At 35.5% G+C, this 22,500-nt stretch overlaps 1 protein-coding gene across 2 annotated transcripts in view; it reads left to right on the plus strand.

Annotated features, from left to right (window-relative positions):
* LOC115210301 (synaptophysin) overlaps positions 1-22,500 on the plus strand; it is a 276,300-nt gene that overhangs the window by 151,699 nt on the left and 102,101 nt on the right. Inside the window, exon 1 of one of the 2 annotated variants that reach the window (XM_029778823.2) lies at positions 4,101-4,333. The exons of the other annotated variant lie outside the window; for it this stretch is intronic. Within the exon in view, the coding sequence (XP_029634683.2) occupies positions 4,295-4,333 (39 nt within the window). The 5' untranslated portion in view covers positions 4,101-4,294. Of the gene's footprint in view, positions 1-4,100; positions 4,334-22,500 lie in introns of those variants that run through there. 2 annotated transcript variants of the gene reach the window in all.

Raw genomic sequence — 22,500 nt, forward strand, 5'->3', positions numbered from 1 at the left:
GATTGAAACAAGTAAAAGAATAAAAACACATGATGGGCTTCTTCAAATTTTTTGTCTACTAAATTCAGTCACAAGGTATTGGTCCCTTGGGGCTGTAGTAGATGCTTCTCCAAGGCATTGCACATTGGAACTGAACCCAAAACCACAAGTTTGCAAGTTTGCCTTGTGGTATTTAGTTTCTTTTCCTTATGTTCAGAGTTCAAATCCAATGGGAATCAACTTTACTTGCCATCCTTTCAAGGTTAAGAAAGTAAGTACCACTGCAAGCACAGGGGTCAGTTGTATTAGCCCTATCTTTCTAAATCCATGCCTTTGTCCCTTTATTAGAACTCATTCTAAATGTGAAGGAACAAGGGCTGGGGGATATTTTCTTCAGGGAATGAAACACATTGTTTATTGTATGTATATACTGTGATTATTTGTATAGTATATCTTTTATCTTTTACTTGTCTCAGTCATTATACTGTGGCCATGCTGGGGCACTGCCTTGAAGATTTTTTTTAGTTGAATGAATCAATCCCAGTACATTTTTTTTTTTTGTAAGACTGATACTTATTTTGTTGGTCTCCTTTGCTGAACCACTAAATTATGGGAACTTAAACACACCCCATAGGCACAGGAGTGGATGTGTGGTAAGAAGCTTGCTTCCCAACCATATGGTTCCGGGTTCAGTCCCACTGCATGACACTTTGGGCAAGTGTCTTCTACTATAGCCTCAGGCTGACCAAAGCTTTGTGAGTGGATTTGGTAGACAGAAACTGAAAGAAGCCCATCGTATATATATATATATATATATATATATATATAAAGCACCATCCGATCATGGTTGATGCCAGCCTCCTCTAGCCCCTGTGCTGGTGGCATGTGAAAAGCACCTGCTACACTCTCAGAATGGTTGGTGTTAGGAAGGGCATCCAGCTGTAGAAACACTGCCAGGTCAGACTGGAGCTTGGTGCAACCTCCTGGCTTCCCAGACCCCAGTCGAACCATCCAACTCATGCCAGCATGGAAAACGGACATTAAACGATGATGGTGATATGTATGTATGTATGTATGTATGTATGTATGTATGTATTTGTGTGTGTGTGTTAGTTCCCTCCACCATTACTTGACAACTGATGTTAGTGTTTTTCCGTCCCTGTAACTTAGCAGATCAGCAAAAGAGACTGATAGAATAAGTATCAGGCTTATAAAGAATAAGTCCTGAGGTGGATTTATTCAACTAAAGGCAGTGCTCCAGCGTGGCCACAGTCAAGCGGCTGAAACAAGTAAAAGAATAAAAGAATTAAAATACCACCACTGGTTGTCAGACGGGGTGGGGAACAAAATACAGACATAAAGACACACACACACATATATATGTGATGGGTTTCTTTTGTTTTCCATCTGTCAAATCCACTCAGAAAGCTTTAGTTGACCTGAGGCTAGAGTAGAAAACACTTGCTCAAGGTGCCACACAGTGAGAGACTGAACCCAGTACCATGTGGTTGGTAAGCAAGCTTCTTACCACATAGCCACCCCTGCACCTATGTAGATACGTTATATACAGTTTGTGTAGAAATGTATCGTGTAGATATGTAAAGCGTAAGATGTGATCTATATCTACACTATATAGATATGAGGTATGTGTGCAGTATATAAATATGATATATATATATAGTTTATAGATGTGGCATATACGCTTTTACGCTTTTATTTGTTTCAGTCATTTGACTGCGGCCATGCTGGAGCACCGCCTTCGGTCAAGCAAATCGACCCCGGGACTTATTCTTTGTAACCCTAGTACTTATTCTATCGGTCTCCTTTGCCGAACCGCTAAGTGACGGGGACATAAACACTCCAGCATCGGTTGTCAAGCGATGTTGGGGGGAACACACACAGACACACAAACACACACACATATATATATATATATATATATATATATATATATATATATATATACATATATACGACAGTCTTCTTTCAGTTTCCATCTACCAAATCCACTCACAAGGCTTTGGTCGGCCCGAGGCTATAGTAGAAGACACTTGCCTAAGGTTCCACGCAGTGGGACTGAACCCAGAACTATGTGGTTGGTAAGCAAGCTACTTACCACACAGCCACTCCTGCGCCTATATGTACTGTATATATAGATGTGATGTTTATGTACAATGTATAGATATGGGGAATATAATATATAGATGTGATGTATATACACAGCATATAGGCGGCGAGCTGGCAGAAACGTGAAATGCTTAGGGTGAAATGCTTAGCGGTATTTCATCTGTGGTTAAGTTTTGAGTTCAAATTCCGCCGAGGTCAATTTGCCTTTCATCCTTTCGGGGTCGATAAATAAAGTACCAGTTATGCACTGGGGTCGATATAATCGACTTAATCCCTTTGTCTGTCCTTGTTTGTCCTCTCTATGTTTAGTCCCTTGTGGGCAATAAAGAAATATATATATACATCATATATATATATATGATATATATGTACAGCATATAAATGTGGCATATATGTGTATAGTTATGGTGTATATATATATATATATATATATATATATATATATATACAGTATAAGGATGTAGATGTGCAATATATAGATTTGGGGTATATGAATGATATATGATATATATGTACAATATAACAATGTAATGTGTGTATAGAGTAAAGATGTGATGTAACAGTGTGTATATATATGTTTCATGTACAGTATATAGGTAAGTTGTATATGTGGTGTACTGTGAAGAGATGTGTTTATGTATGGTGAGTGTATAAATGTGCTTATTCTATGGGTATAACATGTATATTGATATGCTAATTTTAAAGACATAACAAGTGTGTAGATGTGCTAAATATCTACTGTGGCTATAGATGTGTTGTATATGTATGTATAATATATTTTACCTGTTTCAGTCATAAGACTGTGACCATGCTGGAGCACTGGCTTGAATTATTTTTTCTGTTTAATTGAATGAATTGACTCCAGTACTGTACTTTTTTCTCTTTTTGTATTTGTATAGTATATGTAAATGTTTTTTTTTTTTTATATGTGTCTGTATTGTATATATAAACTACTCTTGTAAACGATGCATTCTTGCAAATTTACTCTTCCTTCCCTGTTGCTGGCACCACCACCACCCAACACCACCACACATACTGCTATTGGCGTTTATTTATAGTAATCATTGAAGAATCCCCTGAAATCTTCTGCATCTTCCGTTTCCCTCACCGTTTTCTTTTTCTCCCTCCCGTTGCTTCCCCAAAGTGTCATGCTGACTAGAAACTTTTTTTTACTGGAAGCTCCAACAGCTGGAGACCGTGGAAACTGCTTTGCCTCTCAGACTTAGCTGCTCTGATCTCTTTCACAAGGCTGACAGTAGCATGCTTACCAAACAACAACAACAACAACAACAGCGGCAGCAACAGCAACAGCGGCAGCAGCAACGGCAGCAGCAGTGCCGAGGACACGGAACGCATCAATTTACACTCTCACAACTTGTATGCACACTTGCGTGTGTGTAGACGCGTGCACTCTCTCTCTCTCCTACCAGCGGAAGCAGCAGCTGGTGAGATGGACTGCTCTTTACATAGCATAACCGCCACCACCACCACCACCACCATTGACAACACCACCGCCTTCTTACTCGTAGCTACAGATATGGTCATCTGGCCTCCTCCCACCACACTGCATTACATATACCACACACATACAATCCACTAATAGTTGTGCAGTAGTTTTGCACGTTAGTTTTATATCTTTTAAAAAAAAATTCATTACAGTTTGTTGTTTTTTTATTTATTTATTTATTTATTTATTTATTTATTTTTTATTTACTTTTTATTGGTTTGCTATTTATTGTTTTTAACCCCTTTCGTCCTCCTTTCTTCCGAAATATTTTCTCCTTGTTCCAATGTTAGCCGGGTGTTCCCTAAATTTCTCCCTACCTTCCTGTTTCATCGCCTTCATCCATTTCTGTACAACAACACATCTGTATTATTATTTACCATAAAGGAATCAAAGAACAGCAGAAAACGATAACAAAAAAAACAACAAAAAAAAAAACAACAACAAAAAACAAAAAAAAACCACTAACAAAAAAAAAAACACACGTTCACACTCACTCACTCACTCACACACACACTCACACATGTGCACATATATACACACACACACATGCACGCACACAAACTTCAAAACTAAAATTCCTCAACATTACAAGTTGGTCTAATGAATGAAATCAAAGACAGGTCTTCTGTCACGTAGAGTAAATAATTGTATCCTCCACCTAGATCTGGATTATTTCTAAAAATGATAGTCATTATCATCACAACTAAAATCTTAAAAATGGTAAGTCTTTTGCATCCTTTCCATTTCTTTGCTTACATGCTTCCCCGCCCCCCACGTCTGCTACCACCACCACCATCCTTCTGCCTGTCCCTGATGCCCTAGCTGGCTTCTCACACCCTCCCTGCAATTAAAATGTCTGCTCCATGGTTTCTTCCTACCGAACCCCCCCACCTACTGCATGCACCGACTTTTTTATTTTATTTTTTTTTATTCTCTTTTTTTTTTTGTTGCCTCACATTGGTCCCTAAGAAACAGCTATCTTGTTTCCACAACTATAAGAAATAACATATACAGTGTATATATATATGTATATATATATACATGTACATGTATGTATACATATTGCATATATATTTATGGATATGAAGACATATATATATACACACATACATACACATGCATGTATGTATATATATATATATGAATGATATCTGTGTGTGTGTGTGTGTGTGTGTATATACATATATACATGCTACACAGGCATATATAAACACACACACACCATCTCAGTATGAAAGATGGACACTAAACAATATGATGATGACAAGAATGACTCACACATTCACATACACACATTTATATACACGCATATATATATATCCATGCATATATACACACACACACACACACACACATATATATATATATATAATATATATATACATAGATACATATATCTATATATATAATATATATATATATATATATACACATACATATATATATATATATAATATATATATATATATAATATATATATATATATTATATATACACATACATATATATATATATATATATATATATATATATATATATACGCACATATCAAATGTATTTATATTCATTATCAACTTTATCTTTTCTAAGTAAAGAATAAAAACATGGTCTAGTTGTTGTTGTTGTTGTTGTTGTTATTCTTTGTGTGTTTGCTTGTAGTTGTTGTTGTTGTTGTACTTTAGGATGTAAAACTAAAATTATCACTGCAACGAATATGTGTGCGGTTTGTACATTAGTTTATTTCCTGAAGATGTTGATGATGATAGTGCTGCTGCTGATGATGATGATGATGATGATATGTATTGATTTCATTTCTTTTAGCATTAAAGCATCTTTTCCAGTTCCTTTTTTTACTTTGCTGTTTTGTATGTGTGTGTGTGTGTGTGGAGGGGGTATGTGTGCATATCTCTTTGTGTGTGTGTATGTGTGTGTGTTTGTGTATAAGAGCTGCGTGGTTGAATCATGTTATCTCCAACTTGTTATCGATGTATATTTTATTTGTGCTGGAATGCAAAGTCAGGAATGGTGAGATTTGAACTTCTGAAATACGAAGCAACAAACTTAGATGCGGTAAAGAATCTAGTGTGGCTTCCCTACTACTACTACTAATACTACTACTACTTGAACTAACCTTCTTAATGTTTCTAGCATAGGCACAAGGCCTGAAATTTGAGGGAAGGAAGAGATGTTGGAGTATATCAACCCCCAGTACTTCACTGGTATTTACTTTGTCATTGTTCCCCTGCCCCAGTAAAGAAGAAAGATTAAGGGTTAATGTTGACCTCTGAAAGATTTGAATCCAGAATGTAAGCAGCTAAAATAATTACTGCCCCCTTAACAATATGTTACTAATTTAGGCACACGGTCGACAATCTCGAGCACTAGTGAATTACCGGGGTCACCATCAACCACAGTATTTGACTGATATTTTGATTTATCGATACTGAAGGGACAAAGGACAATGTGGAACCTGGCAGGGTTTGAACTCTGATTGTGAAGAACTGGAACAAATTACTGCAAGGCATTTTTCTCATGCTCTGGTGATTCTACTAGTTTGGCATCTTAATTGATAATTGCTTCTTCGGCATAAGGATAGCATTATTTTTATGAGAGAAGGCTAATCGATCGGTACCATTCACCCCATTATTTTGAGGGTTGGAAAGCCCAATTGATATTGGCAGGACTTGAACCAAGGCACAAAGAGCCAGAACAAATACTGTGAGACATTTTGTTGGATGCTTCTCTGATTCGATTCTGCTTCCCCATAAGTGTCTCTAACATAGGGCACATAGCTTGGAATTTAGGGTAGGGAGTTAATCAACTAAATTGACTCTGGTAATTAACTGATATTTGAATTTATCAACCTCAGAAAGGCGAAAGGCAAAGCTGGACTTGACAGAATTTGAACTGAGAACATAAAGAGCTGTAAAGATTCTGTAAGGTATTCTGTCTGCGACTCTAACAGTTCTACCAATCAATGCTTAATAATGTTAATTTGTGAAGATGGAAGTGGTTGTGGTAGTATGGCTTCTGATTCAACTCTGACAGGATAATTACTCCAATGCTATTATATACATACTCCCAACCCTGCTGTGGTATCTATACACACATACATGCCCACATGGGCGCTCGTTCATATATACAAATGTGTAGATAGGCACATACATGGACATATGGCAAAACACGTGTACGCATTAGAACAGGTAGTTATTTGAGGATGTCAAAGCATACACTTTAGCATGCACACACACACACAGGTGCATAAGCTTGCACATAGATAAATTATAGCAGCAACAGCTCAATAACTGCAACTATAGCAGTAGTGGAAGTAATAACTAGACCAACTTTCCATAACATCAAGTGTAACAACAATAATAAGAAAGATTGCAATATCTCTCCCAACAACAACAACAACAACAACAAAAAAATGCAACAGTTGTAATAATCCTTTCTACTTAAGGCACAAGGTCTGAAAATTGGTGAGTTGGAGGGTGACTAGTTGATTACATTGATCCTAGTGTTTCACTGGTACTTAATTTAACGACCCTGAAAGGACGAAAGGCAAAGTCGACCCTGGCAGAATTTGAACTCAGGACATAGCGACAGACGAAATACTGCTAACAATTCTTCCAGCTCACCGCCTTAACATCAGTAGTAATAATGAGGAGGAGGGAAGAGATGTTTTAATTAAGTAGAAAAACTTTAGAATTATTGGAAAGAAGGATAAAGGTGAGGTTTTATGGTATTGATGCTTTTCTCAGTGTTCATGAGAACAAAAGTGATTTCTGTTGACTATGTAGAAGTCGGAATTTTGTAGAGGTGGGCAGGGATGGTTAGTGGAGGTTAATAACCAACTGGATCACCAATAATATTTTAATGGTGCTTATTGACTATACAAGAATAAAAAGTTGTGTTGACCTGTGTAAGATTTGAACTCAGAACAGCAAGGTACCTAGATAAGGTGGCATGGTCTGTCAAGTCTATTACATTTCTGCCTTAGCAGCCTTCGTGATGGTAGCAATGAGAAAAAAATGATGATATTAATAATAATTAACACAAGGCACAAAGCCTTAAATTGTTTTAGCTGGAGAGGACAGTTAATTATATTGACCCTAGTAAAGGTAGCGAGCTGGCAGAATCGTTAGCACGCCAGGCAAAATGCGTAACCGTATTTCGTCTGCTGTTACGTTCTGAGTTCAAATTTCGCCGAGGTCAACTTTTCCTTTCATCCTTTCGGGGTTGATAAATTAAGTACCATTTATGCACTGGGGCCGATGTAAACGACTTAATCTCTTTGTCTGTCCTTGTTTGTTCCCTCTACGTTTAGCCCCTTGTGGGTAATAAAGAATTATATATTGACCCTAGTACATGACTAGTACTTAATTTTACCACCCTTGACAGGACAAAAGGCAGTCAACTTTGGTGAGATTTGAACTCAGAATGTAGGAAGCTGAAATAATTACTGCAAGGCATTTTGTCAGACACCTTAACAGTTCTACCAATCCATCACTCTAATAATAATAATAATAATAATAATGATAATAATGATAATCCTTTCTACTAAAGTCACAAGTCCTGAAATTTTTGGGGAGGGAACTAGTTGATTACATTGACCCCAGTGTTTCACTGGTACTTAATTTATTGATCCTGAAAGGATGAAAGGCCAAGTCGACCTTGGTGGAATTTGAACTCAGAACATACAGCTGCAAGAAATGCCACTGCGCTTTTTGTTCTGCATGCTAACGATGCTGCCAGCTCTCTGCATTAAAATAATAATAATGATGATGATGATGATGTTAATGATTATTTTTCCATAAAATGGAGATGATGATGCAAGAAGTAGAACATGCACACACACACACTCTCTCTCTCTCCCCTACTCCTTTTTTTCAAACGAGTTTATTTCCTTCAAATTTTTATATAGAATTAATAAAATGGTTCCAGGTTCAATTCCAGTATGTGGCACCTTGGGCGAGTGTCTTCTACTCTAGCCCTGGGTCAACCAAAGCCTTGTGAATAGATTAGGTAGAGAGAAACTAGCTCATTTTATATATGTGTTTGTTTGTTTGTTTGTGTTTGTCTCAACTTCCAGTACTTGACAATCAGTCTTGGTTTGTTTTACATCTCCGTAACTTAGCAGTTTGGCATAACAGACCAATAGAATATTTGATTAAGACCCCTCAAGGCAGCGCCCCAGCATGGCCACAGTCCAATAACTGAAGCAAGTAAAAGATGAAAGATAAATATAATATTGTATTCATGTAATTATATTTAATTTAATTATATCAATATAATATTATAAATATAATAATATATTTATATAATTATATTTGATTTCATTATAACTATATAAATATAACCAATCTTAATATATTTGTACTCTAAAATTCTTCAAAATTAAGGACAACAATGAATAAAAGGAATTTTTAATCAAGAAATTATCTATATGAAGAGAATTTATATTTTGTCTGTCAGTCTCTCTCTCTCCCCCCTCTCTCTCTCTCCCCCCCCTCTCTCCCCCCTCTCTCCCCCCCCTCTCTCTCTCTCTCTATATATATATATATCTATATATATATTTATGTATATATATGTATGTATATATATATATGTATGTATATATATATGTATGTATATATATATATGTATATATATGAATATATATATAATGTATATATATGTGTGTATATGTATATATATAATATATATATGTGCATGTGTATATATATTTATATGTATGTATATGTATATATATATATATATATATAATGTATGTATATATATGTATATATATATGTATATATGTATGTATATGTATATATATGTGTTTGTATGTATATATATATATATGTGTGTGTATATGTATATATATGTGTGTGTGTATATAATATATATATATGTGAATCTATATATGTGTATATATATGTATATATATGTATATATGTATATATATATATAATATATATATATTATATATATATATATAAATAGATGAGTGTATTTTACCTTGTTAACAATTAACACAGATAAATGAATGAATAGTTACCAGGGCAGCAAAAATCTCACAAGTAAAGATGTTGTAACTCCTTGTTTATAAAGGTTGAAACTTCGTGTTTACGTTGAATATTTGAATAATAGGAATAAAAAATACTTGTTTAAACCTGCGTTAACTCCATTTTTTATTCCTATATATATATATATATATATATATATATATGTGTGTGTGTGTGTGTATATCTCTATATATATGCGTATATATATATGTGTGTGTATCTATATATATGTGTGTGTGTGTGTATATATCTCTATATATATGCGTATATATATATGTGTGTGTATCTATATATATGTGTGTGTGTATATATATGTATGTATGTATGTATGTATGTATAGGTAAGTAAAGTTAGCGGTTGGAGTAACTGTCTAAGGTAAAAGAAATCCATTTTACTACCGGTATAAATTACCTATGTTAACCCTGGGCATGGATATGCAAGCATACTATGCCCATTGGATACAGGTAGTAAGAGAATAAACAAGAATCAGGAATCAAATGTAAAATAAGCAGAAAATGGAGTTTACTTTCAGTAGTGAGTCCTGTTTACAATTCAAATGGACACATTATTGAGGCAGTGAGCTGGTAGAATCGTTATCATGCCAGGCAAAATGCTTAGCAGCTTTTCATTCGTCTTTACGTTCTGAGTTCAAATTCTGCTGAGGTCAACTTTGCCTTTCATCCTTTTGGGGTCGATGAAATTAGTACAAGTTACGTATTGGGGTCGATCTAATCGACTAATCCCCTCCACCAAAATTTCAGGCCTTGTGCCTTTAGTAGAAAGGATTATTATTATTATTATTATTATTATTATTATTGAGTGAGAGAGCAGTGCATGCCATCAAAGTGACACTGGGGTAAAATATACAAAGCCCTATCATGCTTAGCCATCTGATAAGGGTACACCAGGCACATGCATCACAACCATATTTGTGTGACATGGTGATCTCGTATCTTGTGAAAGGTAGGAGAGTCCAGTTTGCTGGACATTGTTGTAGAGCTGAAAAAGAAGTAATTTCTCCTCTTCTCCTCTGGAAGCCATCTACTCGCAATACCAGAGGACGCACACTCTCCTACCCTGATGTAATCTCCAGGGATACAGGCATCCAGCAACAGGACCTCCGTAATGCCATGATGGACCGTGAAGTCTGGCGTAGCATGGTAAATTCCATTGTCTCGACCACGGTCGAACAATGATGAATGATGATGATCAAGATAAACAGTGCATGACCTTACAGACGGGGGCCCAGTTAGAATTTTCTTCAGCTTACTACCTAATAATAATAATAATAATATTGGTTTCAAATTTTGGCACAAGGCCAGTAATTTGGGGGGAGGGGGTAAGTCAATTACATCGATCCCAGTGTTCAATTGGTACTTATTTTATTAACCCCCAAAAGGATGAAAGGCAAAGTTGATCTCGGTGGAATTTGAACTCAGAATGTAAAGATGGAAAAATGCTTGGCAGCATTTTGCATCTCACTGTAAAGAATCTGCCAGCTCACAGAATAATAATAATAATAATAATAATAATAGTTTCTAATATCAATTGTTTCCAATGTAACCACAAGATCAGAAATTTGGTGAGGTGAAGCTAATCAGGATTGACCGTGGCAGGTTTTGAGCTTAGAGCACAAAATGTAGAAAGAAATACTGCAAGATATTTTGTCTGATGCTTCAGCATTTCTGTCTATTCACTACGAGTAATCCTTCTGATACCAACCTATCTGAGACCACCTTTGGTCCTTTGAATATAAACTCCCGTTTTAAAGTGGTTTTAATTAACCTATTAACAACCAGTGTCCCATTTTGGGACAGAGATTTAAATTTAATATAAATATTATAAAGAATTATGTGTTCTTTTGTTATATACTTCATATTTACCGTATTCCCAATTTACCATTAAAATTAGCATATATGCTTTCATAATTAGGGAGAAATATGATCAAAGAACTTTTCAAAGCTAAGAAAATGTAAAAATTTACAAATAATATTCATAGTTGAATCATAGCTTTCCATCAGAGATTCATGTTAATTTGTGTTCCATATACCAACTTAATAAATTCTCAATTATTTTCAAATATTAATTGAAACAAAGGCAATGCGTTTCATTAGAGATTTAGCAACAAAGGGGTTAATAATTGTTTCTGATTTTGGCACAAGGCAAACAATTTTGATGGGGGTTGAGGTAGCCAATTACATTATCTTCAGTACTTGACTGGTACTTTATTTTATCAACCCCAAAATGATGAAAGGCAAAGTTCACCTTGGTACAAACAGAACTCAGAAATTTGAAATAATCACTATTAATTATTTATATTTTAATCATAAACATTTATGTAACATACTTAACCCTTTCATTACTGCATTTATTTTCAGATGCCCTGTGTTTCTTTCAATTACTTTAAATATAACAAAAAAATTAGTAAAATAACTTGGTTATCATTCAGCTAGTGTTAGGAACATAAATTGTGACTAAGGTATGGTAGAAGATTTTAATTCAGAACTTATAAAAACAAGACATTTGTACTACAGGGCCAGAGGCAGTTTCAGATGGGTTGGTAACGAAAAGGTTAATGCATCAGGCAAAATTTTTTGTGAATTTTATTCTGGCTATTTATGTCCTAAATTCAAATTCCAATGGGGTCAACTTTGCCTTCCTCCTTTCAAAATCAATAAAATAAATACCAGTCATGTACTGGGGTTGATGTAACCAATTATCCCTCTCACCCAACCAAAATTTTTTGTCTTGTGCCTAAAGGGTTAATGTAAATGCTTTGTGGAAAGGCAAATTTACTGCAGTATTTCTTCTGAGATAACATCACTTATGGATGTGCTGTATCGGAGGGAGACGATGGCATAACATTTGCCCATTCATTGGTTGGAGAAGTAAACACTAAATCATTCAGTAATTAGATCAATATAGATTAAGCATTAATTAGTACAATATAGGTTTGTTATTTTATTGTTGTGGGTGTGTTGCCCCTGAACCAAAACCACTCTTTCTCTCCAAGGTCCCACTCCCTAACAGTTTTGAGGTCTTCTATTTGTAACTTGACATCACATGAGAGCTGGTCATTGTATGTCATCTGACACGAGAATTTCCATGGTTCAGGATCCACAAAAGGAGCTCACTCACTAATTCACCTTTTCTTTGATAGCAGTGACCAGCATATCTTGTCTTCTGCTCTCCGATAATTGATGATGTTTTGGGGGATGTTTCCATAAAGCTCTTCTTTCATTGGATTTTGTTCCCAGGATTTGTCGAGAACAACCTGCAGCATTCATGTACAGGTCCTATCAAGCTTGCTTTCTATCCTTTTTGTCGGAGTTCAAGGTGATGGACCTTAAAGAAGAACTGATTCTACTATAACTCTGAAGAATTCCCTTTTCGTCTGGTCAGGCAGTGTAGATTTACTTTTACTTGTTTCAGTCATTTGACTGTGGCCATGCTGGAGCACCGCCTTTAGTCGAGCAATTCGACCCCGGGACTTATTCTTTGTAAGCCCAGTACTTATTCTATCAGTCTCTTTTGCCGAACCGCTACATGACGGGAACGTAAACACACCAGCATCGATTGTCAAGCAATGCTAGGGTGACAAACACAGACACACAAACACACACACACACACACATATATACGACTGGCTTCTTTGAGTTTCCATCTACGAAATCCACTCACAAGGCTTTGGTTGGCCCGAGATGCCATGCAGTGGGACTGAACCCAGAACCATGTGGTTGGTAAGCAAGCTACTTACCACACAGCCACTAATTCGTCCAGTGCAGTCCATGCTTTTTCAGTGGGTGAGATATCACTTTCAAGATAAATGATAAGGGAAATACAGATTAAGCATTAAATAATTAGTGAAATGTAGACAAATCTTAAGTTATTACTGAAATAAACCCCAATCATTTCAGTAATTTGGAAAATAAACATGTATGTCTAATAATTAATGACATAACAGTAACAAGTTGTTAATTACTGAAGTAAACACTTATTATTAAATATATTCTTTTACTTGTTCCAGTCATTTTGACTGTGGCCATGCTGGAGCACTGTCTTTTAGTCTAAGAAATTGACCCCTGGACTTGTTCTTTGTAAACCTGGTACTTATTCTATCTGTCCATTTTGCTGAACTGCTAAGTTACGGGGATGTAAACACACCAACATCAGTTGCCAAGCTATGGTGGGCGAGCAAATACAGACACAAGTACACAAATATATTCATATATATTTACGATAGGCTTCTTTCAGTTTCCATCACAAGGCTTTGGTCAGCCCGAGGTTATAGTAGAAGACACTTGCCATAGGTGCCACACAGTAGGACCGAACCCTAAACTATGTGGTTGGGAAGCAATCTCCTTACCACACAGCATACCTGCACCTATACAGTGAAAAACTACTAAATTCATAGAATAATAAACACTAATCATTTAGTAATTAGTGAGGTAAATACTATTAATAATTAATAAAATAAACACTAACCATTAAATAATTAATGAAATATACACTGATAATTAAGAAATTAGATCTTTTTTTTTTGTTTTGCCGAATGTTCTTTTTATGATGTGGTGAAACATAGCAACTGGATAGGTGGTAGGGGCAACTACGATGAATTTATTTCAATTTCTAGGCTCTCTAGATTATATTTACAATAGGAAATGAACTTCACAGCAACACTGTATAACTGACAAATAGTTTGTTTGCTTGTGTGAACAAAAAACACTTGTTGATTACACAGTGCTCCTGTAACTTACTACTACTACTTTACCTGGTGGTGATGGTGACTGGGGATGCTACTGATGGGAATGGAAAATGACAATATCGACAGCGGTCATTATCTTTATCATGATGATGATAATGATGATGATGGTGGTGGTGGTGGTGGTAGATGTTAGTAAAGTTTGACAGATAAATAATTTTCCTCGCAATTTCAATCAACAGTCAATCAAGATTCTGAGAGACGAAAGATAAAATAATTAACAATCTAATTTTTTCTTCTAATTACTTGATGATGAAGGAGAAAGTCATCACCATTACTGACACCTTCATCACCATCGCCACCACCACCACCATTACTTGTACTACTATTACCACTACCACCATTACTTGTACTACTATTACCACTACCACCATTACTACTACTACTACTACTACTACCACCATTACTTGTACTACTATTACCACTACCACCATTACTACTACTACTACTACTACTACTACTACTACCACCACTACCACACTAATGGTAAGGACTCAAACTGAAGCACATTCTGCATTCAGATCTGGCTGCAGTTGACTTTGCTAATTCATGATCAGCCATTCTAGTAACTGCTGTTACTCCCCTAGTTTAACCCCCCTCCTCCTCCTCCTCCTTCCCTCCCCCTCCTCTATCTCCGTGTTGCTTGTTTTGTTTAGCATTAGTATTTGTTTTTGCCTCTTTCTTCTGGTCTTGTATATTTTCAGTTGTATGTGTTTGTGTGTGTTTGTATGTGTGTGTGTGTGTGCACGCTTGCATGTCAGTCATACTTACTCTCCTCTGTATCAAGCATTAAAATTAATCTTATTGTTTGATCTCCCCCCATTTCATACAAATCATCATCATTGTCATCATCACTACCAGTAGTTATTACCATTACAGCTACCACCACCACCACCACCACCAGCAATAAAGGAACCTCTGTGTCACTCAATCTATTGAAAATAGCCTGATCTCCCTCATAGCACTCCTCCCATCTTAAAAAAAAGAATAAACACATATTGGACAGTGGTTTCTGGGTTATACTGAGGTTTGAATAACAGATGAGGTTGTCATGGCTAGAATGCCATTGATTGAAAATCTGCTTAATTAGAACTGATCTGGTGCTAATCATTACCACCACCACCACCACCATTACCAACAGCAACAACAATAGCAATGTTTTTTTCCCTGCTCAACGGGGTTGGTCAGGCCTGTTATACATCATATCACAAATCACTTTTGTCATTAAGTCAATTCTTGTGTAATGTCCACCTGGTCATTGTGATGATAATGGCTGTTCTTATTTTACAGTTTTACCCTTTCGTTGCCAACCCAGCTGAAACCGGCTCTGGCTCTGTAGTACAAATGTCTTGTTTTCATAAGTCTTGAATTAAAATCTTCCACCAAACCCCAGCCACAATTTATGTTCCTAACACTAGCTTAGTGATAACTGAGTTATTTTACTAAATTCTTTGTTATATTCAAAATAATTGAAAGAAACACAGAGCCTCTCAAAATAAATACAGTAACGAAAGGGTTAATATCCTCTCAAAGTGCTCCATCCTATCTCTTTTGCTGGCAGCCAATTTACATCTACTGTTCAATATGTTCTTTTATTCTTTTACTTGTTTCAGTCATTTTACTGAGGCTCTCAGTTTTTAGCTGAAGAAATTGGCCCCCCAGGACTTATTCTTTGTAAGCCTAGTTACTGCTAAGTTACAGGTACATAGGCACACCGACATCAGTTGTCAAACAACAGTGGGGGCAAACACACACACATAAATATGTATATACATACACACACACATATATATGTGTGTGTGTGTGTGTGTGATGAGCTTCTTTCGCTTTCTGTCTGCCAAATCCTCTCACAAGGCTTTGGTCGGCCCAAGGCTATAGTAGAAGACACTTGCCCAAGGTACCACACACACAGAGGACTGAACCTGAAACCATGTGGTTGGGAAGCAAGCTTCTTACCACATAGCCATACCTCCACCTATATATATATATATATATATATAAAGTTAATCCAAACAAGAAAACACAGAAAAAAAGAGAAAAAAAAACACAGCAACGCAGGACGTGGAACAATTACACATGTCTGTGTGTGTGTGTGTCCACCATCACTGCTTGACAACTGGTGTTGGTGTGTTTACATCCCTGTAAAAGAATAAAGTAAAAGAATAAAAGACAATATATAATATCATCATCATCGTTTAACGTCCGCTTTCCATGCTAGCATGGGTTGGACGGTTCAACTGGGGTCTGGGAAGCCCGAAGGCTGCACCAGGCCCAGTCTTCTCTGGCAGTGTTTCTACAGCTGGATGCCCTTCCTAACGCCAACCACTCCGAGAGTGTAGTGGGTGATTTTATGTGCCACCGACACATAAATATATATATGGCATATGGAAGATGGAATATATTATTAATCATATATTAATCATTATTAATTCATTAATCATGACAATTGTTTCTACACATCTAGCATTGATCCCCCTTGAGTTGGACACTCAACAACTCTTTCAGAAGCATCCAGCAGTGCAGATGTATCTTGTTGGGTGATAAATAGATACAACTCATTAAAATAACAGTTCCACAATGTAGCTTCTTGTTTTGTAGAAAGAGAAACAGCCAAACAAAAGAAATATCTTCATTTATATAGAAGATCAAAAATAAAATCATAGATGGGAAAAAAAGAGAAATGAACACACAATACAGTGAGAAAAGTATAACTTTATATATATAAAACTGAGAATGTGTGTCTGTCTGTCTGTGTGTTTCCCTAAAACTTGAGAACTACACCACCAATTTCATTCAAATTTCACACATGCCTTACTTAGGGTCCGGGGAGTGTCATTGGCAAAAACATTTTTTAACTTTTTGCCTAGGGCAAGCCCACAGCAATATCATATCTTCTCCACTACGATTCCCTAAAACTGAGAACTACACAACCAATTTCATTCAAATTTCACACATGCCTTACTTAGGGTCCATGTAGTTTCATGGCAAAAAAAAATGTTCAACTTCTTGCCTAGAGCAAGCCCATAGCAATATCATATCTTCTCCACTATTTCAGTAGTACGTGTTAAAAGTGAAACAAGAACGTTTCTCTATTTTATGTCAGATACTTTCACTTTAACAATAAAAATAATAATAACAATTGAATTATATGTTGTAAATAATAATTAAAATCAAACTAAAGTGTAATATAATCGTAACATAACAAAAGTAAAAATAGCAATTGGTATAAAATTGCATCAATGATTTGAACTTGAATAAGTGGTTTCACATGAATGGGAATAAATTAAAAATAAAATTCTGCACGCTATATACACATATATACATGCATTAGCACTATGACCCGGCAACGACGGGTCTTTAATGTTAGTCTATATATATAAAGATGAGAATGTGTGTCTGTCTGTGTGTGTGTGTGTCTGTGTGAATCCCTAAAACTTGAGAACTACAAAACCAAAAAGAAAACGCACAAAGATTTGATTTATACACATAATAACTGGACTGAATTATTGAATTTGGAGACATACAATTATAAACATTAAATCAAAATAGATAATTGTGGCTGTGAGGGCTTGTTATGTCAGCGATTGTGGGCCTGTTGTGAAGCAGTAAAAAATATGTTATGAATTGGTGATATTAATTCATTGAAGGACAGGTTTTCTTCTTGCTGCTTGTCCATAATACCCAAGCTTATGCAGATATGTAACACGTTCTTTGACTAACTTCTAGCTGTTTTGCAATGTCAGAAACCTTCAAACAGGGTTTGTTTTCCACAATTCTCTTCAAACAGCGAGGCTTCCTTTCTGAGGGCCCAGGTCAGCCAGGATAAAAATCTATTGATTTTTTCCCTTGGTTTTTGAATTGCACTATAATTCTATTAACTGTACAAGAGGAATTTGAAGATTTTTGGCAATTTTTCGCTGGCTAAGACCAGCCTCAGATTGCCCCGCAATATGAGCCCTTTTAAAATCTGACGATTGTGCTGAATTTTTTGCGCATGGCATGGGTTACTCTTCGCAAATGTTTGATATAATGGCACCGGGAATGAAAAAGAATAATTACATTGTAAATTCTACACTGCTGAAAACATATTAAGTTACTTAGATCAGAAATTTTGAAAATTAAAGGTGTCTATTTACTTCCTGCATGTCTGTGTATTTATGCATATATATATATATATATATATATATATATATATATATACACACACATATATACGTATATATATATATATATATATATATATATATATATATATACATATTTATATGCATAAATATATATGCATATATACATATTTATATGCATAATATATATGCATATATATATATATACATATTTATATGCATAAATATATATGCATATATTACATATTTATATGCATATATATATGCATATATATATATATTATATATATATATATAATATATATATATACATATTTATATGCATAAATATATATGCATATATACATATTTATATGCATAAATATATATGCATATATACATATTTATATGCATAAATATATATGCATATATACATATTTATATGCATATATATGCATATTTATATACATATATATGCATATATATATATATATATATATATATATATATATACATACATAAATATCAGTAGGATACTTAGTTATCTTTCAGTATTTTCCTTTATATCGTAAATTTAATTGAAACAGCAATAAAAAGGATTAAAATTACGACCAATTCAAAGAACTACTTTGTAGGAGATTATCATATTAAGGAACTTAATATATATTTCTACATTATTGGTTCCAACAGACATGGTTTTTCAAATTGTTTGCATAGTTTTTTTTTTGTTTTTGGTTTTTTGTTATTCTGTTAAAAATCATCAAAGCAAACCAGCATCAGACCATCATTTATTGAACAGATTTTAAACAATTTTTATATGGTTGAAAAACATTGATGAATTTATCTGTTTATCTTTTGAAGTCTACCAAATGGTTTTGGAATTAATAGTAGGAGCGAATTGGAAGTAGTTCCTCAGAGCTTCAGCAGACCTATGAAGTAGAACAGAGACAATCCCATATACTGGAAATGTCTGCAATTAAATTGAGTATACTTTGGAGAATTTTAAACGAGAAAGTATCAAGTGTGGTTTATTGGGTATCTTTTATCTTTTGCTCGTTTCACTCATTGACTGCAGCCATGCTGGAGCACCACTTTGAAGTGTTTAGTCAAGCAAATCGATCCCAGTACGTTTTTTGTTAAGGCTGGTACTTGTCCTGTTGGTCTCATTTGCCGAACTGCTAAGTTATGGGTTGTAAACAAACTAACACTGGTTGTCAGGCAGTGGTGGGTCAGACAAACACACACACACACACATGATGGACTTCCACTTGCCAAACTCACTCACAAGGCATTGGTCAGCCCAGGGATACAGCAGAAAACACCTGCCTGACATACCTTGTATTGGGACTGAACTTGAAACAACATGGTTACAAAGCAGGCTTCTTTACCACCCAGCCATGTGTGAAACAAGATTTTTAAGGAATAAACTGACTGTTACTCTTTGAAAGAAGTAAATTAGTGGGGACTGGAAATGGTGAACCTGGCCATGACACTGCATCCTTTAAGGCCCTCATGCTTTCCGAAATCCGCCGAAACCACACCTGATTATATATACACTTTAGATGAGTTGTAGTGCACCTGAGCACTGTACACAATTATTATTATTATTATTATTCAGTAGTTTTATTTTTATAGCGTGCTTTCACTTCACTACCAGCGCAGCTCTGTGTGCCTTGGGTATGTGCTGTGATTTGTTGTGATGCTCTGATGGTTATTGTATGGAAAGTGTTCTGCGTAGGATGTGTGCAGTGCCTAGTAGTGCAATTTTCTGTATGTTATATGTGTTTGTAAGTCCTGGTGTTTTTGTTATGTATTTGTCTGAATATTTTTTTATCATGCCTAATGCACCTACTATGATAGGAATTGTTTCTGTTTTTAGATTCCACATTCTGGTTACCTCTATTTCCAGGTCTTTGTATTTTGAGAGTTTCTCCATTTCTTTTAGAGACACGTTGTCATCAGCCGGTATTGATACATCAATTAGAAAGCATTTTTTTCTTCATGGTCTCTGACAACTATATCTGGTCTGTTGGCCTTAATTTCTCTATCTGTGTGTATCGGCATATTATTATTATTATTATTATTATTATTATTATTATTATTATTATAATGAGATGATAGAGTACAGAGAGGAAATGGGAATAAATGTAGGTTAGTTTGGTTAATCCACATCACTGACTAAGGAGCTTAGGGCTGGTTTCTTGGTTTCTCTGGCGTATATATCCCTCCCTGAGTGGGACACTAGTCTGTTACAGGATTATTCATTTTCCCCAGCAGAGTGGAATGGAGCAATGTAAGATGAGGTGTTTTGTTCAAGACCACAGTGCTTCACTCCATCCAGGAATTGAAACCCCAATCTTAGAGTGAGGAGTCCAACACCCTTAATCACTAAGCTGTGCACTCCACTGGGACTAAATGTACTCTAAATGCACTCAGATGGAAATGGAAATAAATATACTCTGTTCAGTCCATACAAGGGATCTTTTCGCTTTGACTGGCAGATTTTAAAAATAATTTCTTTGTAACTAAAAAATTTTAAACTTCGTATACTGGTAGAATTGTTGTTGACACATAACGGCAGAAATCGTTTTCACCTCAATAGACGTCATTAATTGGTTGAAATTGCCGAAATGCAAGAAATTAAAGACCAAATATCTTACAAACTACAGAATTTTCTCAAGAAAGCCAAGAGAAAAAGATGTTTTATAAACACATTCTACCAGTATACGAAGTTTAAAATTTTTTAGTTACAAAGAAATTATTTTAAAAATCTGCTAGTCTAAGCGAAAAGATCCCATACAAGTACAGAAAAACAAATGTTAGCATAATGACAAGAATTTCTTTTTCTGACAAAAATTTCCTTTTTCAAGGTGGTGCCCCAGTATGACCACTGTGTAATGACTGAAACTAGTAAAAAAATAAAAGATAATGTCTATGATGATATTGGCACCAGTGGTGGTGTTAGCACTATTGCAGAGTTCACAACAACATTGGCTTCCAAATGACTTTTATGAAAAGAATGAAGGAGTACATGGTGTTGCGAAATAATGGTTTTTTTTTGTAGCTAGGATAGTAGACTGGCAAAGTCATTAGTGCTGGACAAAATGCCTTGCTGTATTTAGTCGTGATCCTTTATGTTCTGAGTTCAAATTTCCCCAAGCTCAACACTGCCTTTCATCCTTCTAGGGTTGATAAAATAAAGTTCTAATCAACTATACTTCCCACCCAGATAAATGGCCTTGTGCCTATGTTAGAAATCAATGCTATTTTATAGCTACCATATTTAATTGTATATAAGACATTGGAAAGATTATCTTTTATCTTTAATCCGTTTCAGCCATTAGACTGCAGCCATGCTGGGGGCACAACCTTGAAGAACTTTTTAGTTGAATAAATTGACCCCAATACTTTTGTTTTCAAGCTTTATATGCATTCTATTGGTCTTTTTTGCCAAACTGCTAGGTTACGGGGACATGAACAAACCAACACCGGTTGTCCAGCAGTGGTGGGGGACAAACACAGACTCAAAGACATACAGACGTGTGTGTGTGTATACACACGCACACACACACACAACAGGCTTCTTTGAGTTTCTGTTTTCTAGATCCACTCATGAGGCTTTAGTTGACCCAGGGTTATAATAGAAGACACTTGCCCAAGGTGCCACACAATGGGACTGAACCCAGAACTATGTGATTGGGAAGCAAGCATCATCCTAGATTCTATATAAAAAGATGAGCCTATGCTTCTACACATTAAAATCTCTTTCCTGAGTCTGTGCTGCTGAAATGATGGTGTGTCTAAGCGTCTTTTATGCCATCAAATATGGTTTGCTAGAGGTAAGTGAAACGATACATGAAATCAATACAAGTGACAAGGATCACTCCTCCTTTTTTACATCAGACACCAAAATACTGGTTTTTTGCTTGATATGGGCTAACAAGGAGCTAAGTAACAACAACAACAGCCACA

The sequence above is a fragment of the Octopus sinensis genome, linkage group LG4 (assembly GCF_006345805.1).
Source record: "Octopus sinensis linkage group LG4, ASM634580v1, whole genome shotgun sequence".
In the NCBI taxonomy this organism is placed as follows: domain Eukaryota; kingdom Metazoa; phylum Mollusca; class Cephalopoda; order Octopoda; family Octopodidae; genus Octopus; species Octopus sinensis.